The 20,970-nt window shown below is 42.1% G+C and overlaps 1 protein-coding gene across 6 annotated transcripts in view; it reads right to left on the bottom strand.

Annotated features, from left to right (window-relative positions):
• Positions 1 to 20,970, bottom strand: part of CNST (consortin, connexin sorting protein) — a 100,203-nt gene that overhangs the window by 67,512 nt on the left and 11,721 nt on the right. For all 6 annotated transcript variants that reach the window (XM_048843669.2, XM_048843667.2, XM_048843670.2 and 3 more), the window contains one exon: positions 13,508 to 13,946. In XM_048843669.2, the coding sequence (XP_048699626.2) occupies positions 13,508 to 13,895 (388 nt within the window). In that variant the 5' untranslated portion in view covers positions 13,896 to 13,946. The remainder of the gene's footprint in view (positions 1 to 13,507; positions 13,947 to 20,970) is intronic.

Below are 20,970 nucleotides of genomic sequence, written 5' to 3'. Positions count from 1 at the left end.
ATCTGTTGTGAAAGTGTTCTTAAAATAAACATGTGCTGGGTCATCATCCGAGACTGCTATAACATGAAATACATGGCAGAATGCAGGTAAAACAGAACAGGAGACATACAATTCTCTCACAAGGAGCTCAATCACAAAATTAATTAATGCATTATTTTTTTAACGAGCATCATCAGCAGGGAAGCATGGAATGGTGGCTGAAGCTTGAAGGGGCATATGAATGTTTAGCATATTTGGCATGCAGCAGTGAAAGTAATAATAGATTCTTACCGGTACGAGGGCCACTGCTTCGGATGGAAGGGGCAGGGGTGGGGTCAGCCCCCCCCACCAGCCCCTCCGTGGTGCCTGGGCCCTGCCGCCGGGGGCTCCAGCAGCAATTTAAAAGGGCCCGAGACTCTGGCCACTGCTGCAGTAGCAGTGGCAGCAGCTGGGAACCCCAAGCCCTTTTAAATCACCACCCCCAGGGCAGCTGCCCTTTTGCCCTGGGCCGCTGATGGGGGAGGCAAAAGGGGAAGGGACGTTAAAGTGCTGCCGCGGGCCAGTACTGCCTCCTTACAGGTACGCCGTACCAGCCCATACCGGCTCACTTTTACCCCTGCTGGCATGTAAATACCTTGCAACATCAGCTACCAAAGTGCCATGCAAACACCTGTTCTCACTTTCAGGTGACATTGTAAATAAGAAGCAGGCAGCATTATCTCCTGTAAATGTAAACAAATTTATTTGTCTTAGCGATTGGCTGAACAAGAAGTAGGACTGAGTGGACTAGTAGGCTCTGAAGTTTTACATTGTTTTGTTTTTGAGTGCAGTTATGTAACAAAAAAAATCTACAATTGTAAGTTGAACTTTCATGACAAACATTGCACTACAGTGCTTGTATGAGATAAATTGAAAAATATTTCTTTTATCATTTTTACAGTGCAAATATTTATAATCAAAAATATCCACTTTGATTTCAATTATAACACAGAAGCCAGTATATATGAAAATGCAGAAAAACATCGAAAATATTTAATAAATTTCAATTGGTATTCTATTGTTTAACAGTGCGATTATAACTGCGATTAATCGTGATTAATTTTGAGTTAATCGTGTGAGTTAACTGCGATTAATCAGCAGCCCTATTTCAAATATAACCTAGAGTTTCCACGTACAGATACACTTCTCATGTGAAATCTCTGGAACTCTGCACTGAGCAAACTTTGAAGAGAACGAAAGAAATCATATTTTCTTTGCAGTTATCACCCAATATCCAATCTTCCAAATCTTGACGGTCACAGAGCCAGTTTCCTAAGCATTCATTTATTTGCTTTTCTGAGAAATTCCCAAGTTTTTATAACATGCCATAGTACTGAAACAGAAGCAAATCAGAGCATGCTGTAACATTCCCCTTGTAATTCTTCCTATGTCTCTCTAATGATACACTACTTGAAATGTCAATATGGATTTTCACAGGACCTTTTGTTTTCATAGTCTTTGGGTGAAATCTTTTCCCCATTGAAGTCAATGTCAAAGCTCACATTGACATCAATAGGGTCAGGATTTTACCCTGTGAACGTGGTAAGTCATGAAGTAGCGGGAATAAATCCAGACAATAGCAATTCCAAAAAGTATATGGAGAAGATAGCAGATAATAAATTTAGACATGGGTTTGTAAAGTGGCATAGCCTGGACAGCAAGTACAGTGAGACCCTATACCCTAGAAGGGGAAACCATCCAGTGACCTGGCCAGAGGGCCAAGTCATGAAGAGGAAGCTGCAGCTCCTGAGGGAGACTACAAATGAAGGCATTGGGCCCGGAAGAGAGCTAATTCCCAGAACAGCTGCAGTGAGTAGAAACCCCATGACACAGTCCCATAAGTTGTCCTCATAAGCAAACTAGGGAAATATGGTCTAGATTAAATTACTATAAGGTGGATGCACAACTGGTTGAAAGATCATACTTGGGGCCCTACCAAATTCACGCCGTGAAAAACGCGTCCCGGACCATGAAATCTGGTCTTTTGTGTACTTTTATCCGAAACTATACAGATTTCAGAGGAAACCAGCATTTCTCAAACTGGGGGCCCTGACCCAAAAGGGAGTTGCGGGGAGGAGGGTCTCAAGGTTATTTTAGGAGGATTAATGGTATTGCCACCCTTCCTTCTGCAGTGCCTTCAGAGCTGGGTGGCTGGAGAGTGGCAGATGCTGGCCAAGGACGCAGCTCTGAAGGCAGAAGCACACAAGTAAAGGTGGCAATACCATACCATGCCATCTTTACTTCTGCACTGCTGTTACCAATGGTGCTGCCTTCCGAGCTGGGCTCCCAGCCACCAGCTGCTGGTCTCCAGCTGCCCAGCTCTGAAGGCAGCAAAACCGCCATGAGCAGCGCCGAAGTAAGGGCAACAAAACTGCAAACCCCTACAATAACCTTGTGACCCACCCCCTTTTGGGTCAGGACCCCTAGAGTTACAACACCATGAATTTTCAGATTTAAATATCTGAAATAATTAAATTTATGATTTTTAAAATCCTATGACTGTGAAATTCACCAAAATGCACTGTGGGTAGGGCCCTAATCATACCCAAAGAGTAATTATCAATGGTTCACTGTCAAACTGGATGGGGGTATCCAGTGGTTCTCCACAGGGGTCAGAGACTTGTACCGATCACTTGGTCTATTAAAATCTGCCACACTGCTAGGTTTCCATGTCCTTTCAGGATGTGACACTACTGAAACTTTGGCTGGAACGACCAAACTATCTGACTGGAACTCATTTGGTTCAGTCTCCGAAGACTTTTTCCTCACTCTGTAGGTGCTCAGAATGGCTGAGACAGTCACTGATAAGGTCATAAATTCACTGGAGGCATTCACACTCTGAGTTTACCATTTGAAGACCAACATTATAACACTTGCAGAGCTACACTGGTGGATGTTTTTCAAGCAGAAAATGGAGACAAACTACCACCAACAAGGGGTGCATTTATACCTGCTATTATCCAGCAATGGAATGGCTCCTGGAAGAATGAGCATATCCAAAACTACCCTCCCCTATTGAGCACAAAGGGTCTTGGAGGATGAACAGAGCACACTACTTACATCTGAAGTAACATGCACTCCTGAATCCATCCTTCATTTAATCAAATGCTTATATGCCAACACCAGATGCTCACCACCCTGCAAATGTTTGGCCAGCAGTCTGTCTTGTATGGGGATGTGCGAGTGCAGTGTGGATGAGGATCAGTGTGACATGTCTAGCAGCAGTGCCCTAAACAGAGATGACACTGCTGATGACTTAGATAAATAAATGTTTTCACTCAGAGATGTCCAGGCTAACTTCCCTAGGATTACCAAAGCAATGCATCCCTGTGTTAAAGGACCATTTAAAAAACATTAATTTGTAAACATGTTCTCCAAAATATATCTATATAACTGTTCTAGGTTTGTCATATTTGGTACCATTGTATTCATGGGAGAAAGGGCTTTTGAATGATACTCAACATGACCCATTTCTGACGACGTATTATCAAAATTTCCAGCAACCAGAGGACCTGGAGCTGGGAGCCAGGAGATAACCAGTTCTCACTGCCACAGTGCAGTGGGTGATACCATTGAAATTATGATTCTGTAGATCTTTACAAATCAAATGACAGCTCCCTTACCTTTCCATCACTAATTTGCTCATGGAATAAAATTTTACTGCATTATGCTCCCATGTTAAATATCATTCTGTGGTGTATTAACAGGAGTGTCATATGCAAGTCACAGGAGAGAATCGTCCTACTATTCAGCACATGTGAGGCCTCAGCTGGAGTGCTGTGTCCAGTTCTGGGCACCACACTTAAGGAAAGATATAAACAAACTGGAGAGAGTCCAGAGTAGAGCTACAAAGATGATAAATGGTTTAGAAAACCTGACCTATGAGGAAAGGTTTAAAAAAGTGGGCATGTTTAGCCTTGAGAAAAGACGACTGAGGAGGGGGACTTGTTCACAGTCTTCAACTATGTTAAGGGCTGTTATAAGAGGATGGTGATCAATTGTTCTCCATGTCTACTGGAGGTAGGACAAGACCTAATGGGCTTAATCTGCAGCAAGAGAAATTTAGGTTAAAAAGGAAAAACTTTTAAACATGAGGTTAGTTAAAGCACTGAAATAAGGCTTCCAAGGGAGGTTATGGAATCCCTATCATCTGAGGTTTTTAAGAACAGGTTAGACAAATATCTGGCAGAGGTAGTCTAGATTTACTTGGTCCTTCCTCAGTGCAAGAAGTTGGACTTGATGACTTTTCTAGGTCCCTTCCAGCCTTACATTTCTATGATTCTATGGTTTCTTCTTGACAAATCCATGATGGCTATTACTTATCACTCTATTATCCTTTAGGTGTATACAAATTGATTGTTTTATAATTTGTTTTAGTATCTTTCCAGGTATCACAGTTAGGCTCACTGGTCTATAATTCCCTGGGTCCTTTTTCGTCTCCTTCTAAATACAGATACTATATTTGCTCTTCTTCAGTTCTCTATGATTTCACCTGTCTTCCATGAGGTATCGAAGATAATCACTAATGTTTCTGAGATTGCTTCAGCTAGTTCCTTAAGTACTCTTAGGATACATTGGGTCAGGCCCTGCTGACTAAAATACATCTAACTTTATAAATATTATTTAACCTGTTCTTTCCCTATTCTTATTTGTGTTTCTTTCCCCTTGTTGTTAAGATTAATTGTGTTAAGCCAGAGGTGGGCAAACTTTTTGGCCTGAGGGCCACATCTGGGTATGGAAATTGTATGGCAAGTCATGAACACTCACAAAATTGGGGGTTGGGGTGCAGGCTCCAACTGGGGGTGTGGGATCTGGGGTGGGGCGAGAAATGAGGAGTTCAGGGTATGGGAGGGGGCTCCGGGCTGTGGCAGGGGGTTGAGGTGCGAGCGGGGGGGGTTAGGGCTCCGGCTGGGGGTGTGGGCTCTGGGGTGGAGCTGGGGGTGAGGGGTTTGGGGTGCAAGAGGGTGCTCTGGGCTGGGATTGAGGGGTTCAGAGGGCGGGAGGGGAATCAGGGCTGGGGCAGGGGGTTGAGGCGTGTGTGGTGGTGGGGGAGGGTCAGGGGTGCAGGCTCTGGGTGGCGCTTACCTCAAGCAGCTCCCGGAAGCAGCAACATTCCCCCCTCCGGCAGGCGCCAGCTAATGGGAGCTGCAGTGGGTGGCACTTGGGGCATGGGCAGTGTGCATGTGGAGCCCCCTTGGCGGGCTGCCCCTACACATAGGAGCCGGAATGGAGACATGCCATTGCTTCCGGGAGCCGCGCAGAAAGCCCCCTGGCTGGAACGCCGGAGCAAGGCAAGCCCCCAAACCCGCTCCATGGTGGGAGCTCGAGGGCCGGATTAAGAGAGCCGGAAGAGGCCTGCGGGCCATAATTTGCCCACTCCTGTGTTAAGCACTAGGTCACAATTAATTTTTTAGTGAAGACTGAGGCAAAAGAGGCATTAAACATCTCAGCTCTTTTATTAAGTATTAAACATCTCCATTATTAGCTCTCCTTCCCTGATAAGTCGCGACCTACACTTTCCTTCATCTGAGTCTTGCTCCTAACGTATTTATAAAACCTCTTCTTATTGCCTTTTATATCCATGGCTAGCTGTAACTCATGTTATGCCTTAGACTTTCTGATTTTATCTCTATATGCTTGTGCTATTCTTTGGTACTCATTCTTAGCAATTTTTCTATGTTTCCATTTTTGGTAGGATTTCTGTTGTATTTTCAGGTCATAAAAATGTTCCTGATGTGGAAAACTATACAGAATAAGAAAAGACCAAGAGTAAATGCAGATACTTTGAACAGACCCATTTAACAGAAAGAAAAGGAGTACTTGTGGCACCTTAGAGACTAACAAATTTATTAGAGCATAAGCTTTCATGAGCTACAGCTCACTTCATCCGATGCATGCAGTGGAAAATACAGTGGGGAGATTTTATGTACACAGAGAACATGAAAAAATGGGTGTTACCATACACACTGTAACAAGAGTGATCAGGTAAGGTTAGCTATTACCAGCAGGAGATTGGGGGGGGGGGGGAACCTTTTGTCATGATAATCATGGTAGGACATTTCCAGCAATTGACAAGAACATGTGAGGAACGGGGGGGGGGGGGGAGGGGGGGAGAATAAACATGGGGAAATATTTTTACTTTGTGTAATGACACATCCACTCCCAGTCTTTACTCAAGCCTAAGTTAATTGTATCCAGTTTGCAAATTAATTCCAATTCAGCAGTCTCTCGTTGGAGTCTGTTTCTGAAGTTTTTTTGTTGAAGAATTGCCACTTTTAGGTCTGTAATCGAGTGACCAAAGAGATTGAAGCGTTCTCCAACTGGTTTCTGAATGTTATAATTCTTGACGTCTGATTTGTGTCCATTTATTCTTTTACGTAGAGACTGTCCAGTTTGGCCAATGTGCATGGCAGAGGGGCATTGCTGGCACATGATGGCATATATCACATTAGTAGATGTGCAGGTGAATGGGCCTCTGATAGTATGGCTGATGTGATTAGGGGCCCTATGATGATGTCCCCTGAATAGATATGTGGACACAGTTGGCAATGGGCTTTGTTGCAACGATAGGTTCCTGAGTTAGCGTTTTTCTCGCGTGGCGTGTGGTTGCTGGTGAGTATTTGCTTCAGGTTGGGGGGATGTCTGTAAGCAAGAACTGGCCTGTCTCCCAAGATCTGTGAGAGTGATGGGTCATCCTTCAGGACAGGTTGTAGATCCTTGATGATGCGCTGAAGAGGTTTTAGTTGGGGGCTGAAGGTGATGGCTAGTGGCATTCTGTTATTTTCTTTGTTGGGCCTGTCCGGTAGTAGGTAACTTCTGGGTACTCTTCTGGCTCTGTCAATCTGTTTCTTCACTTCAGCATTTTTATGGCTGACTTAGAACGCTTCCTCAGCTCTCGTCCCCTAATGCACCTACTCTACTTGCGCTACATTGATGACATCTTCATCATCTGGACCCATGGAAAAGAAGCCCTTGAGGAATTCCACCATGATTTCAACAATTTCCATCCCACCATTAACCTCAGCCTGGACCAGTCCACACAAGAGATCCACTTCCTGGACACTATGGTGCTAATAAGCGATGGTCACATAACCACCACCCTATACCAGAAACCTACTGACCGCTCTGCTTACCTACATGCCTCCAGCTTTCATCCAGACCACACCACACAATCCATTGTCTACTGCCGAGCTCTACAATACAACTGCATTTGCTCCAACCCCTCAGACAGAGACAAACACCTACAAGATCTCTATCACTTACAACTACAGTACCCACCTGCTGAAGGGAAGAAACAGACTGACAGAGCAAAAGGCTTATCACTACAAAAGGTTCCCCTCCACTCTCCTGCTGGTAATAGCTCACCTTACCTGATCACTCTTGTTACAGTGTGTATGGTAACACTCATTGTTTCATGTTCTCTGTGCATATAAAATCTCCCCACTGTATTTTCCACTGCATGCATCTGATGAAGTGAGCTGTAGCTCACGAAAGCTTATGCTCAAATAAATTTGTTAGTCTCTAAAGTGCCACAAGTACTCCTTTTCTTTTTGTGGATACAGACTAACACCCCTGCTACTCTGAAACCATTTACCAGAGTGAACTATGGACTAACTGTTCCAAATATTTTATGGTACTACAAGACGAGTTTAAAGCAGTAGTGGATTGCGTGTACTCTAACCCAACCAAACACTGAGTCTCTACTAAACTAGACTCCCAAGGATTAATAAATAAATAATTAAAAACACAAAACAAAACCCACCCTCTGGAAATTTATACACATCCTTTAGCAAAAGCTACTTCATGGGTTTGGTATAGAACTGGAGATAAAGTAGGTTATTTTTCTTTGCCAGTAACACACACTGCAAATAATCTGGATCATATTCCAAGTCACAAAGCAGATAGCTTTAAAGATTGAGAGAGCCATGGAATACAAATGGTTGACCAACTATTCTGCAAAGAAACTTTTCGAACCTATTTAGAGATCAAAACTAACTTTTACTGGCCCACTCTCCGATAGTACTTAAACTTTCAAGTTGGGCATGTTTCTTAACTGTCTAGAAAAGCTGTTTTAGAAAGAAAGCTAATGCACAGAAGTGATGGTGGTGTCTGGAAACAAAAAATTATAACTCATTTACATCAATCTTTGCAGACAAATTTTGTAATGGAAAAAAAAAAGTCCATAGATGAAACACTGGGAAAAGAATCTGGATAGACAAATTACCACACAGGAATGGGGTTTGATCTGGAAAAGGGGACCAGCAACCAGAGTCTGTAGCACAATAAAAGAAAATGTCTTTCAGTTACCGTTTCAATGGTACCTTACACCAATTAGGTTTAAAACAGATAGAGATTGAATGGGATAAATGGTGGGAAAATTGTGGTGAAACAGCAGATTTTATGCATATATGTTGGATGTGTCCTGTCACTAGAGTGTATTGGGATGCAATTTGTAACTAAATATCACAAATTATTGGACATTTATTACCAAATGATCCTTTGGTAATCCTCTTGGGGCTTCCTCGGGGAAACAGTCACACAGAAGGAAAAGAAGAATTAATCTCACACCTGCTAGTAGTTGCTAGGGTACTGATAGCCTCCTACTGGAAAGAAAAATAATCCAACTCTAGAGGAATGGTTAAAAAAAAATATGGGAGGTGGTTGTTATGGAAAAGTTAACACCACAATGATGTACCCAGCAAAACAGTCAAGAGCACAAATAGATGTTGAGATATCGGGTTACCTTTTACTCAATACTCAGAAAAGTATATTCACCTGCAAAAAAAATCCAAGCAAAACCATCTAATGTTCTAATGTTTTTTCAATATTAACATTTGATAGCCGTGCCTGATCTGTTAAATGTATACAATCAGAGACTTTCCTCAATTTAGTAGAATCACTATAAACAACATGTCAGCATAATGTAAAGATGCTCACTCTGCATCTTGGTAACTCCCTGGGAGTGGATGTACATTACACAAAGTAAAACTATTTCCCCATGTTTATTTCCTCCCCCCCATTCCTCACACGTTGGCTGGAAATGGCCAACCTTGATTATCACTACAAAAGGTTCCCCCCCCCTCCCCGTAATAGCTCACCTTACCTGATCACTCGTTACAGTGTGTATGGTAACACCCATTGTTTCATGTTCTCTGCGTATATAAAATCTCCCCACTGTATTTTCCACTACATGCACCTGATGAAGTGAACTGTAGCTCATGAAAGCTTATGCTGAAATAATTTTGCTAGTCTCTAAGGTGCCACAAGTACTCCTTTTCTTTTTGCGGATACAGACTAACAGGCTGCTACTCTGAAAGAGAGGGTCTAATGATTATATTACTGTATAATGTTTCTCTAAACAAAAGCTCACTGTTGTAATGATTGTTGTATTGTCTCTGATATTTAGATAGCCAAGATTTGTAAACTTGTTAAAATTTCCTAAATAAACAAATAGTTAAAGGGCTCTTTACAGCCACATTGGCCTCATACTAGTTTCTTCACATCAGGATAGTCTGCTGTTGTACCCTAAATATTGGTTTTCAACAACTGCCAACTCTTTTGAATTCCTTTTCCTCTCTTAGGTTTTCTTCCCATGGCATCTACTAGTTCTCTCAGTTTGTTAAACTCTGCTTTTTAAGTCCACTGTCTGCATTCTGCTCCTCTTACTCCTTCCTTTTCTTAGATCATGAAATCTCTCATTTCAGAATCACTTTCACCAAAGCTGCTGTCCATCTTTAGATTTGTAACCAACTCCTCCTTGCTGGCCAGAATCAAGTCTTAAATGGCTGCCTCCCCATTTACTTCCCCCACCTTCTGAAACAAGAAGTTGTTCCCAACACATTCCAAGAACTTACTGTGTTTTCCCATGTTACTTTTCCAATAGATATCTGGGTATTTGAAATCCTGCATTACCACCACATCTTGTGTTTTGGATACTTCTGTTGTTTGTTCTAGAAATGTCTCATCACCTCCTCTTCCTGATTTGGTGGTCTACAATAGACCCCGACCATGACATCACCCTTGCTTTTTTCCCCCTTCTGTCTTCATCCAGAGACTTTCAACTGGGCTGCATCCCACCTCCTCCTGGACCTCAGAACAAGTGTATATATTGTTGATGTATAATGTAATAACTGCTCCTTTTTTCCCTGCCAGTCCTTCCTGAACAAGCTATCCCCCTCTATGCCAATATTCCCGCCATGAGATTTATCGCACCAAATCTCTGATGCCAATTAAGTCATAATTTGGCTTGTGAATTTAGAATTCCAGTTCTTCCATCTACACCTCATATTCCTTACATTTGTGTACTAACATCTAAAATGTTGAGCAGATGCCCCCAATGTTTTCCCTCTTGTTGCTCCTATTCACCCTACTCTAATCTTCCATTTCATCCCCAACTTTCAGCCCCCTGTGAAGGTCAACTTTTTTTTTTTTTTAAAAATACTTACCTGTGGGCTTTTGTCACCTGTCCCCTTTGAACCTAGTTTAAAGCCCACTGCACTAGATTGGTGAGTTGGTGTCTCAAAATGCTCTTCCCCTTCATCAGATGGACCCCATCTCTTCCCAGAAGTCCTCCTTCAGAGAACAGCATCCCATGATCAAGAAAGCCACAGGACTCTTGTTGGCATCATCTGTGTAGCCATGCATTCATCTCCACGATGCATCTGTCCCTGCCTGGGCCCTTTCCCTCAGCTGGCAGGGTGCAAAAGACCACCACCTATGACCCTGACTCCTTCACCCTCACTCCCAGAGACCTATAGTCTCTACTGATCTGCTTAGGGTCATACATGGCAGAATCATTAATGCCCACATCTCTGTAAAGAAATATGGATGAAATCAAAATGTTAACACTAGAGTCCATCTGTCAAAACACACTCTATACCAGGGATAGGTAACCTTTGGCACGCGGCTCATCAGAGAAAACCCCTGGCAGGCCGGGCCATTTTTTTTTTACCTGCCGCATCCACAGGTTCGGCCGACCGCAGCTCCCCCTGGCTGCAGTTCGCCGTTCCAGGCCAATGGGGGCTGTGGGAAGGAGAGGCCAGTGCATCCCTCGGCCCGTGCCAAAGGTTGCCGATCCCTGCTCTACACTCAAGTTACCTTAATTCTAAAATCATCAGCTTCTGGTTTGTTTACACTTGTATGGATTTAAAATCTTATCTCTGACACAAGTCTTTTGAATGCATGCATGTTTTAAATTATATTCTTTTCTGCTTGCATTTAGTGCTCATTTGTCTTCAGATGTATTATTGAACCAAAATATCTCAAATCCAAGCTTTGGTATGTCTCTCCCAAGAGAAAAGAAAGGGAGATGCCCCATTGCCACTAAGAAATGCTTGGAGAAGCCTCCTGAAGATGAACTGGCACAAACACTATGGAGGCGGACTTTTTCTCCAAGAAACAACTGTAAGTAGTGAGAGGCTATTGTTGGAGTGTTTCTTTGGATAGGGAGGGAGGATAGGAGTGAGAGAGGAACACAGACTTTCATATAGGGCAGTTTCCATAAGTTCAGATAAATATCCAAACTTCTAGATATTTATCCAAACCATAAATCTCCTTAGGCCTTGAATTAGGATACCAATATGAAAACAATCCAAAATTCAACAAAATGCACACCCAATCTCACAGGCTGACCACAGCTTCCTTTCTCCTCCACCGTATCTGGTTTATTTGAAAAATCATTCAAGGAAAACGTTACAAAACACTGGAAACAATTCTCGGGCACAGCAAATCAAGTGTTATAAAACCACCCACCAGAATGTGTTTGTAAAACCTTGGTTTGAAAACATGTATTTCTAGGGAAAAACAAAATGATTATTTAGTGGGTAGCTTTGGTAGTGCAAGATGAAAAAAGTGACATTGAAAATGCCTGCTACTGTACACGGCTAGTCAGTTTAGCTGTTAATTCTCAGCCGAGAGCCCAAAAATTTCAACAACAAAGAGAAAAAAAATTGTAGAAAAAAAACAGCCTGGGCATCGCTGAATCCTACCTAATGACTTTTAAACAATCTTCCAAGATACCAATGAGGTTAAAACAAATTGCACTGTATTCATCAGTATATTTTGCAACACTACAAAAAGTATAAAACCTGACATGGTAAAATCAATATCAACAGAAACATTTTCGCAAAGGGAAGGAACATTTAAAAAAAGCAGAATATGTAATAGAAAATTATTTTAAAATTTATCCTTAGCCACTTAGTTTAAAGATCTAAAGTTAGATTTGGAAGAGTGAATTATACAATCTAAAAACTTGGCAGCAGCTTTACACATATTTTATGGACAGTGTGTTACTCAAGATGTACATAGTAGAAGTATTTATTAAGCTTGGTAAACTTAAGTAAATTCTGGTAATAGCAGTCCAAGATCAAGATATTTTGTGATAGAAGCCAAGTTTTCAAACGTTGATGCCTTAATAGGACACCAAAATCTTGCTTTTGAATACTCAAATAATCAAGAAACATGTTCTCTGTATTTGGACTTCAGGCAGAAATTCACTTCGTAATTTATCCATTCATTTATTTCACCAGTGTGTACTGTTTACTGTCTCTCACTGGTTTAGATTTTGAGGTCTAAAGGTAGGGACAGTCTGTATTTTGTATCTGGTTTACTATTGTCAGCATGTCAATAAACACACCTCTACCCCGATATAATGCGATCTTTGGGAACCAAAAAAATCTTACTGTATTATAGGTGAGACTACATTATATCAGGGTAGGGAGAGGAACCACTCCCCGCCCCAGCTCACCTCCGCTCTGCCTCCGCCTCCTCCCCTGAGCACGCCACCGCCGCTCTGCTTCTCTCCCCGTCCCTTCCAGGCTTGCTGCACCAATCAGCTGTTTGGCGCGGGAAGCCTGGAAGGAAGGAAGTGGGGTGGGGGGGATGGGGGAAGCGGAACAGGGCAGCACGTTCAGGGGAGGAGACGGAGGCAGAGCGGAGTTGAGTTGGGGCGGGGAGCGGTTCCTCTGCGCCCTCCCCACCCTGGTTACTAGCTGCGGCCCTCCCCGTGCCCCCCCGCCCCAGCTCACCTCCACTCCGCCTCCTCCCGTGAGCGTGCCGCCGCCATTCCCTTCTCTAACCTCCCTCTCTCCCTCCAAGGCTTGCTGCAAACCAGCTGCTGGGCGCGGCAAGCCTGGGAGGGTGGGAGGGAGGGGAGAGAAGCAGAGCGGCGGTGCACTCGTGGGAGGAGGCAGAGGTGAGCTGGGGCGGGGGGCCGCAGCAAGTAAGGGGTGGGGGGGCACATAGAGGAACCACTTGCGGTAACACGAATTTGGATATAACGAGGTAAAGTAGCCCCGCTCCCCGGAGCGCTGCTTTACCACATTATATCCTAATTCACATTGGGGTAGAGGTGTAATACCATTTTACTGAAAGTTGTTGCAACTAAAAACAAGCGTATACATTAGTTGTAAATGTGACTGACTCATGGAATAGAACTAGAGCTTCATTATTCAAAACAAAACAAACAAGAATATATAATTTTTGAAAATACCTGTAGATTTTCTAAAAGAGTCTTTTTTGCAAGTTGGTCTTCTTTTTCCATCTGTCCATTTTTCTAGAACAGGCTTTTCCTCTCGATGAATGTCCATACGGAAACTTTCAGAGATCTTCTCAGTCCCATCTTCTTTGCAGCTTGGTGTACAGTCTCCACTGTCCAGATTTTCATTGTTATTGATATTGTCCTGCTCAACCTTCTCATGCATTCCCATTGCACTGTCACTGCTGGTCAGGACCTCACTCCTGTCACCATCAAGTTGATTTTCATTTTCATCAGATGAAGAAGCCAAACGAGTTCCCACATTTCCCACACTGTCACCAGCATGAAGTCTGTCCTTTGAGTCTATCAGTAAATCATTTGTAGGAAATTCTCCGTCATCCATTAGAGCGTCTCTTGTTGAACAGCTTAAACGCTGTCAAAACAGTTCTTAGGTCTAAAATATAAAATCAGGAAATATTAACAAATACGAAAGAGAGGGTCTTTATGTCTGTTCAGCTGAGGTAAAAAAAGGCCAGTAAGGAATAAAGAGGTGGGAGACAAACAAGAGAACTCCTATTTCTGCCAGACACAATATCACTTCAGATGTGCAAAGGAGCACTGTTACAACAGTTAAATATACAAGAAAATTGTTTACTGAGTTAAATTATCACATTGTTTTCATGAAAACATTAAACATATTTTAAGCACACAAAGCAGCAGATAGAGCTTTAAGAAACAAACCCCTCCCACATAACTGAGGTCAATTTTGCCCTTTTGTGCATACATAGTTCCAATGAATGCTGAAATTAAACTGATATGTACAAAAGGCAAAAGTAGACCCCAACAAGAGAAAGTTGTACCGTTCTTACTGAGGTAATTCTACATTTGTATTGACTGCTTACTTCTTTGGCTTTTACAAGCATCGCAGTGCTGATGACCTAAGTTATCAAGCCATCATAATGATCCATCACTCCAATACACACACTCGATAAAAATAATCTGAAGTGTTTAAATAATAACCCTAAAAATGCACTGCATACTTGTATTAAAGCAAAGTTTAGAAAAACTTCCAAACATTTTAAGGACCCCCCCCCCCAAAAAGACGACATTCTACAGAACAAGCTATAAGCAGAATACTTTATCCAGATTTACATAATGCCTCTTAAGAAATCAACATTTCAGATGAAATACACACTTAATAAAGTGTGCCTGTGATTTTGTTTTGCCTTACTTTTAAGTACTTTTCAGTTGAACAAAAGATTGAGTGGCGCCTAAGGAACGCTAGATTTAATATGAACATTGGTAGGGTCAAATTCACTAGCCTGACACAAGGAATTGTAAATACTGCCATCGTGTGCCACCAAGACCTCATGCACACCAGTGAGTACTGAACCTCAGGGAAAGGAGGTAGTTTTCTCACTGTCACCTGCCCTTTAGGCACTCTCAATTGTGGGGGGGGAAGAGGGGCAAGGGAAAAAAGCGGATCACCACAGGCAGTAGAGGCTACCAACGGGATTATGTTGAAGCACCATATACACCAGGCTACCAATTCTTAATTTGTAATGAAAGAGGTGTTGGGGCTCAAGCAATTTTTTTTTACAATCGTAACTGATGCAGCAAGCCCAGAGATGCCAGCACTATGAACTTCCAAATCTAGAGGTGCAGGAGCTCAGCCCTGGCAAGCTCTGACATAAATTTAGCATTGAGGCTACTCTAATTACATCTTCTAGGCCAGTGGTTCTCAAACTTTTTTTTTCCACGGACCACTTGAAAATTGCTGAGGGTCTTGGCGAACCACTTAATAATATTTCCATATGCTGTTTGTACCATTATCTAACTATTGTAAAGCACTTTGGATAAAAGCACCGTACAAAAAAACCCCTTAATAATTAACATTTTTTGTTCTACGAATAAAAGCACATAACTCATATTTTCATATCAGTAGTTTTACCTTTCTAATGCGACGGATGTACTCCCTCCCCCCCGCGCCGCGGCAGACCCTGAGCTGGGGCTGGGAAGGAGGGGGCGTCTCTCCCTGCCACAGCTGCCCCAGGCTGTGGCTGGGAAGGAGGGCCATCTCTCCCTGGCAGCCACAACCCTGGAGCTGGGGAAAGTCCCCTCTTTCTCTGGCCACCGCAGCCCTGCACATCCCAGATTCCCCCCCCATCCCTTCTTCCCACCCCACTGCCCCATCCCACCTATTCCCCACAAGGCCACCACCTCACCTTACATGTGCCTCTTCTCCAGGGTCCAGGCACATAATTAGTGGAGCCATGCCTGCGGGGCTCCACTAATTCAGTGGGTGGCCCTTCATTCTCTCATGTGCGGCCACCCAGGTGTGCACCTTAGAGGGAACTATCCATGGACCACCTGAATGGAATTTGTGGACCACCAGTGATCCATGGACCACAGTTTGAGAACCTCTGTTCTAGGCAGTATTGCTCACTTTTGGTTCAAGCATTTTCCATTCTGTCCAGCACGTCAAAATAACTCTGTCTATAGCCATCTGGTTTTCTTTTGGAGACAAGGCCTCCAGAAATCTCCTGACAGGGAACATCCTTAAATACATTGTTGTCAAAAAAACTACTGGATGCATCTAGCTCTATTAAACATTATTTACAAAGTCAAAACCATACAGAATAGGAAATTTGAAATAAAAATAGAATATACAGTCAACCATATTGCATATAAATAAATGAACGTTAGGAGATTTGTTCATGCTGTTAGAAAGATTTGTTACAGAGCAAAATAAACATAAGATTAAGAAAACTTGAAAGAACCCATTCTTGGAAGTGGCTTGATTCTCAAAAAAGCTAATAATTTGGAGACTGTATTTGTGACTACCAGAGAATGAGACTTTTCAATAGTTTATTCTCTACCTTCATAATTTTCTAAAGAAAAAAAACCCCACATTTTCCCTATTTTTCTTTTAAAAAAAGCTTGCTTGCACTTCTGACTAGCCATTTTGAGTAACTTATTTTAAACACCTCACCCTTCTTTTGCAACGCAAGTTTTGTTGAACAATTACCATGCAGTGTGCTATGGTCACTTCTTGTAGCCTAGGTCTCCTTAGAGAGTGGTTATTTCGCCGCACTTCTTAGGTATTCCTGGGCCACTTCATTAATTGCTTTCCTACAAGTTTTTCAATAGCTTTCAAGGCTTGGGCAGCACAGACTTACCCATATAAAAACCTCCCACAGCATTCATAGGGTTTGTGAAGCTGGGCACATGCCAGGAATGTTATGGTGGCCAGTTGCCAAGGAAACTCATAAGATACACATTCTAGAAGTTTTATTGAGAAGGTGCACATAGGGCTGGGGACACACCATCAGTTTGGTCAGTGCAAGTTATTCCTTTGCTTTGAAAAGAAGAATTTTGCTATTCTTAGTCTTGGTCAAAAATTGGTCATCTTTGAAAAGTGTTGCATATCTGTCAATGCTGGAAGGTTAATGAGTTGTCAGGCAGGCCCACTTGGGTGGAAAGCAGATCTATGTACTTTTTTTTGCCATCTAAACTTATAAAAATGTCATTTTTTGCATTTCAAAAGTAAAGGAAAGATCTGAAGGTGAAGGAGGCAGCTCAGAGAGTATCACTGTCAAGAAAATGATTCTGTACATCTAGTGGGAAGCACCTTGTTCAAATACATTTAGACCTTAAAGAGAAATAATGCTGAAACGAGGAGTTAAAAGGGAAGAACAAGAAATAAATCAGACCAGAAAGAATAGGAAAAGTTACTAAAAAACACTAGAGTATAATTGTGACTGGGTGTACCTGGCCCTTCCAGGCGCCCTGCTAGAAGCCTTAAGGTCCTACTACATCCCTCCTCAAGAAAGGAGCAGTGAAGGTGGGTCCCCCAGGCCTGCCTAGAAAGGCTGCACAAATGCAGTCAATCAGAGCGCAGCAGACTCAGATAAAAGGAGCTGCAGGTCTGAGCAGGTCAGTTCCTAGCTGGGGCCAGAGGGGCAGAAGGGTGCTTTGCTCTGGACAAAAGGAGCTCAGTGTGCTGCATTTGCTAAACCTGGGAGCGAAAGGACCTGAGAGCTCTAGCCCGAAGGTAATGGACAGAGGTGAAAAGGCCAGGTGGGAAGAGGCCCAGCAAAAACCAAGTAAAGGAAGCAGCATGTGGCCACTATCTATAGAATCTCTAGGTTGGGACCTAGAGGAGTGGGCAGGCCCGGGTTCTCCCACCAGCCAGTGCTGGAGTGGCCTAAGCCCCAGAAAGGAGAAACAGCTAGTTTAAAAGCCCCAAAAAAGGGCCCCCAAAACAGGCCTGAAGGCCCTGGTGAGAGTAAACTGGCAGTTCTGGTGGGACTCTTCACTAAGTACTAGGGTGACCAGATGTCCTGATTTTATAGGGACAGTCCCGATTTTTGAGTCTTTTTCTTATATAGGCTCCTATTATCCCCCTACCCCCATCCCAATTTTTCACAATTGCTGTCTTGTCACCCTACTAAGTACTAAGATGGGGATATGTTTCCTTTAGAAGCCCAAACAGAGGGCTAGATTTAAAGGAGCCCAAGAGGGACTGAAGAGAAAAGACACTTTCAGGAAGGAGGGGCTGAGCCCATATTGAGCCAGGGATTGGAAGACTTTTGTTTGTATTTGTTTTGAATTTGAATACCCAGAAAGGATTAATTTTGACTGTGTGACTTGACCGGAGGGCTCAGCCATTGAAGACCCGCCTAATGAGGTCGACAACCTACAGGGGGTGCCAGGAGAAAAAAAAAAAGATTGTAGCAGCACCACACGCAGACGACAAGAGGCATTCACAGAGAGGCGAGTGTCCTCCGTTACAATAATCTTTAGGGATACTAAAGTTATGTTGATTTATAAATGATAATCATGTCTCTATTCAAAATAATAAAAGATTTCTCTTCAAACTCAACCTCTGTCTTGAGACTGGGATTTACAGGTCTGTAAATTGTTTATAATTATGCATTTTATGTTTGCAGTTTTCTTGGGCAGGTGGTAATTTGATTAAATGAAGGTATAGTATTTTATTATTTATGTAACACCTGGACATAGAATTACCCACTCAATGCTAATTACAATCTCAGCCATCATCCAGGTCTATTTAGAAATATCAAGTACACAGTTCAAATCAGAGATTATCTCAATTAGTTCTATCCTTCCTATTAACTGAAAAACTGTTTTTAAAAAAACTAACCAAAGAAAGCCAGTGCACACTGTAATCATTAAGAACAAAGAAAAGTCACAGAATTATTCCATTAATGTTTTAATACTTTGCTTCTTCCATTTCAAAGGGCTTTACAAATATTAAATAATTCTCACAACAGCATATAAAGTAGGTAAGTACTAATACCCCCTTTTCACACGAGGACACTAAAAGTGACTTGTCCAGCATCAAAAAGGAATCACTGTAAAAGCTATGATTAAAATTTAGGAGGTACCTGGGCTCCACTCCTTTGTTTATACCACTAGACTACACCTTTCTTTCAAAAAACATTCCACATGGAAGGAGCAAATTTTCAGGAAGAAAAATTAAATCACCTTCTATTATTTTAATGTCTAGCTACAACAGAAAAACTATACTTTCTTTATAAAGAGGTACCGATGAATGTCTGCATCCAACATGGACCAACTACTCTGTTGCTTCATGATTTTAAATTTGTTACTTGTCACAGTAAAACTGGTCTTTAAAAGTATATGCCTTCCCACAGGCCTTCACACTGCTCACAGAATGAGTGAACAAAAATCCAGGAAAGAATTCCTGCAGCAACAATTTCTTTTAGGGCAGTGCTGGGATGTTAATTTTCAAATAGAAACTTACAGATTTTTTTATTTTTTTTACGCTACCAACCCAGCTATGGCTCCAGTCCTGCTATTCTCTGCACTCATGTGGAGCTCCACTGACTTTAATAAGGCTTGGTGCAGGTGCAGCAGTACACCTAGGTTATCTGAACTGCAGGAATGGAGTCTAGATCTGTCTAAAACATTTAATTATCCAGTTTGAATTCATGTTGCAGAAATATTTCCCCAATAAACAAAAATGAAATTAATTCACTGGTGCAATGAAAAACAGTAATTAACTGTTACCAGAGAATAAGTATTTCACAGTTTGTCACTGAAAACAATAATAGCATATAAACAATAAATAGACAACATATTGTAGACCTTCTTCCTGCACAAAGTTTGCTGGCTTTATTGAACTGAGAAAAAGCCAGCACTGAACAGAACTGTGCTGACATCAAGTGGAGCTGAAAACAAAAGTGCTTTGATTCAAGTTGTCACACAGACTAATGCCTTTGTTAAAAATAAAAACCAGACATGGTAATTACAGTTCCAGTCCAATCCAAGGAGTAATGACAAAAGGACAAAATTAGAAAGGAGGAAATTAGATATATTTTCAAGTTAAAAAAACAAAGAAGCAAACAATGGCTATGCATTTCTAAACCACTCTTCACTGGGGTATCTTGGCACTATATTTAAAATTGATTCAATTCACAAAGGACCATACTCTTCACTGTCCCTTGTTTTAGGATACTTTACTTCAACTGATTTTTTAAAATTGCTTGTTTTTGTGTCGTATTACTGTGCTTTTCTTTTTTTAATTCTTACTGAATAATTATTATTGTAGCTCCTCACTTAACATGGTAGTTGTTCCTGAAAAATGCTACTTTAAATGAAACGATGTTAAGTGAATCCAATTACCCCAAAAGAATTAATGTAAATGGGAGGTGGGGGGTTAGGTTCCAGGGAAATTTTTTTCGCCAGAAAAGAGACTTATACATACATACATACAGTATAAGTTTTAAACAAATAATTTAATACTGTATATAGCAATGATAAGTGTGAAGCTTGGTTGAGGTGGTGAAGTCAGGGTGGAAGAGGGTGGCATATTTCCCAGGGAATGCCTTACTGCTAAATGATGAACTGGCACTCGGTGGAGCCCTCAAGGGTTAACACATTGTTGTTAATGTAGCCTGCCACTCTACAAGGCAGCACGAATGGAGGGAGGGGAGACAGCATTGCCCCTTTAAGTATGCTGAGCCCACTCTAAGTACACTGCCTTTTTAAGCTGATCAGCAAGTTGAGACAGCAGCTGCTGCCAGCAAGCTCCCTCCATCCTGAGCCCTGTAATGTCCGTCCCTCCTGTTCTGTGGAGATGGGGTAAAGGAGCAGGGGAAGGGGGACACCCTGACATTAGCACCCTTCCTTCCCCCCGACCTGATCATACGGATCAGTATTAGATCCAGTCTTATTCAACATCTTTGTTAATGATTGGCTAGTCAATGTTTAACATTACCCTTTGATTACATGCCTGAGTTTTCAGTTCACAAGCGACTGCACCCAAGCCAGTTTGCATTGACTTGTTAAATAAACATTTCATACTGCTGTGAAATCCTAACTAAAATTCAAATGTTTCAATCTACTGTGTTATCATCATCCATTTTTATTTAACTATCAAAAATAGCATAAGTTTTTTGGCAAGATTGATTCTTTATCAACTTATGTTA

This window comes from Caretta caretta, chromosome 3, assembly GCF_965140235.1.
Source record: "Caretta caretta isolate rCarCar2 chromosome 3, rCarCar1.hap1, whole genome shotgun sequence".
Lineage (NCBI taxonomy): Eukaryota > Metazoa > Chordata > Testudines > Cheloniidae > Caretta > Caretta caretta.
Note: the sequence above shows the minus strand (reverse complement) of the source record. Positions and strands in the feature narration are given on the sequence as shown.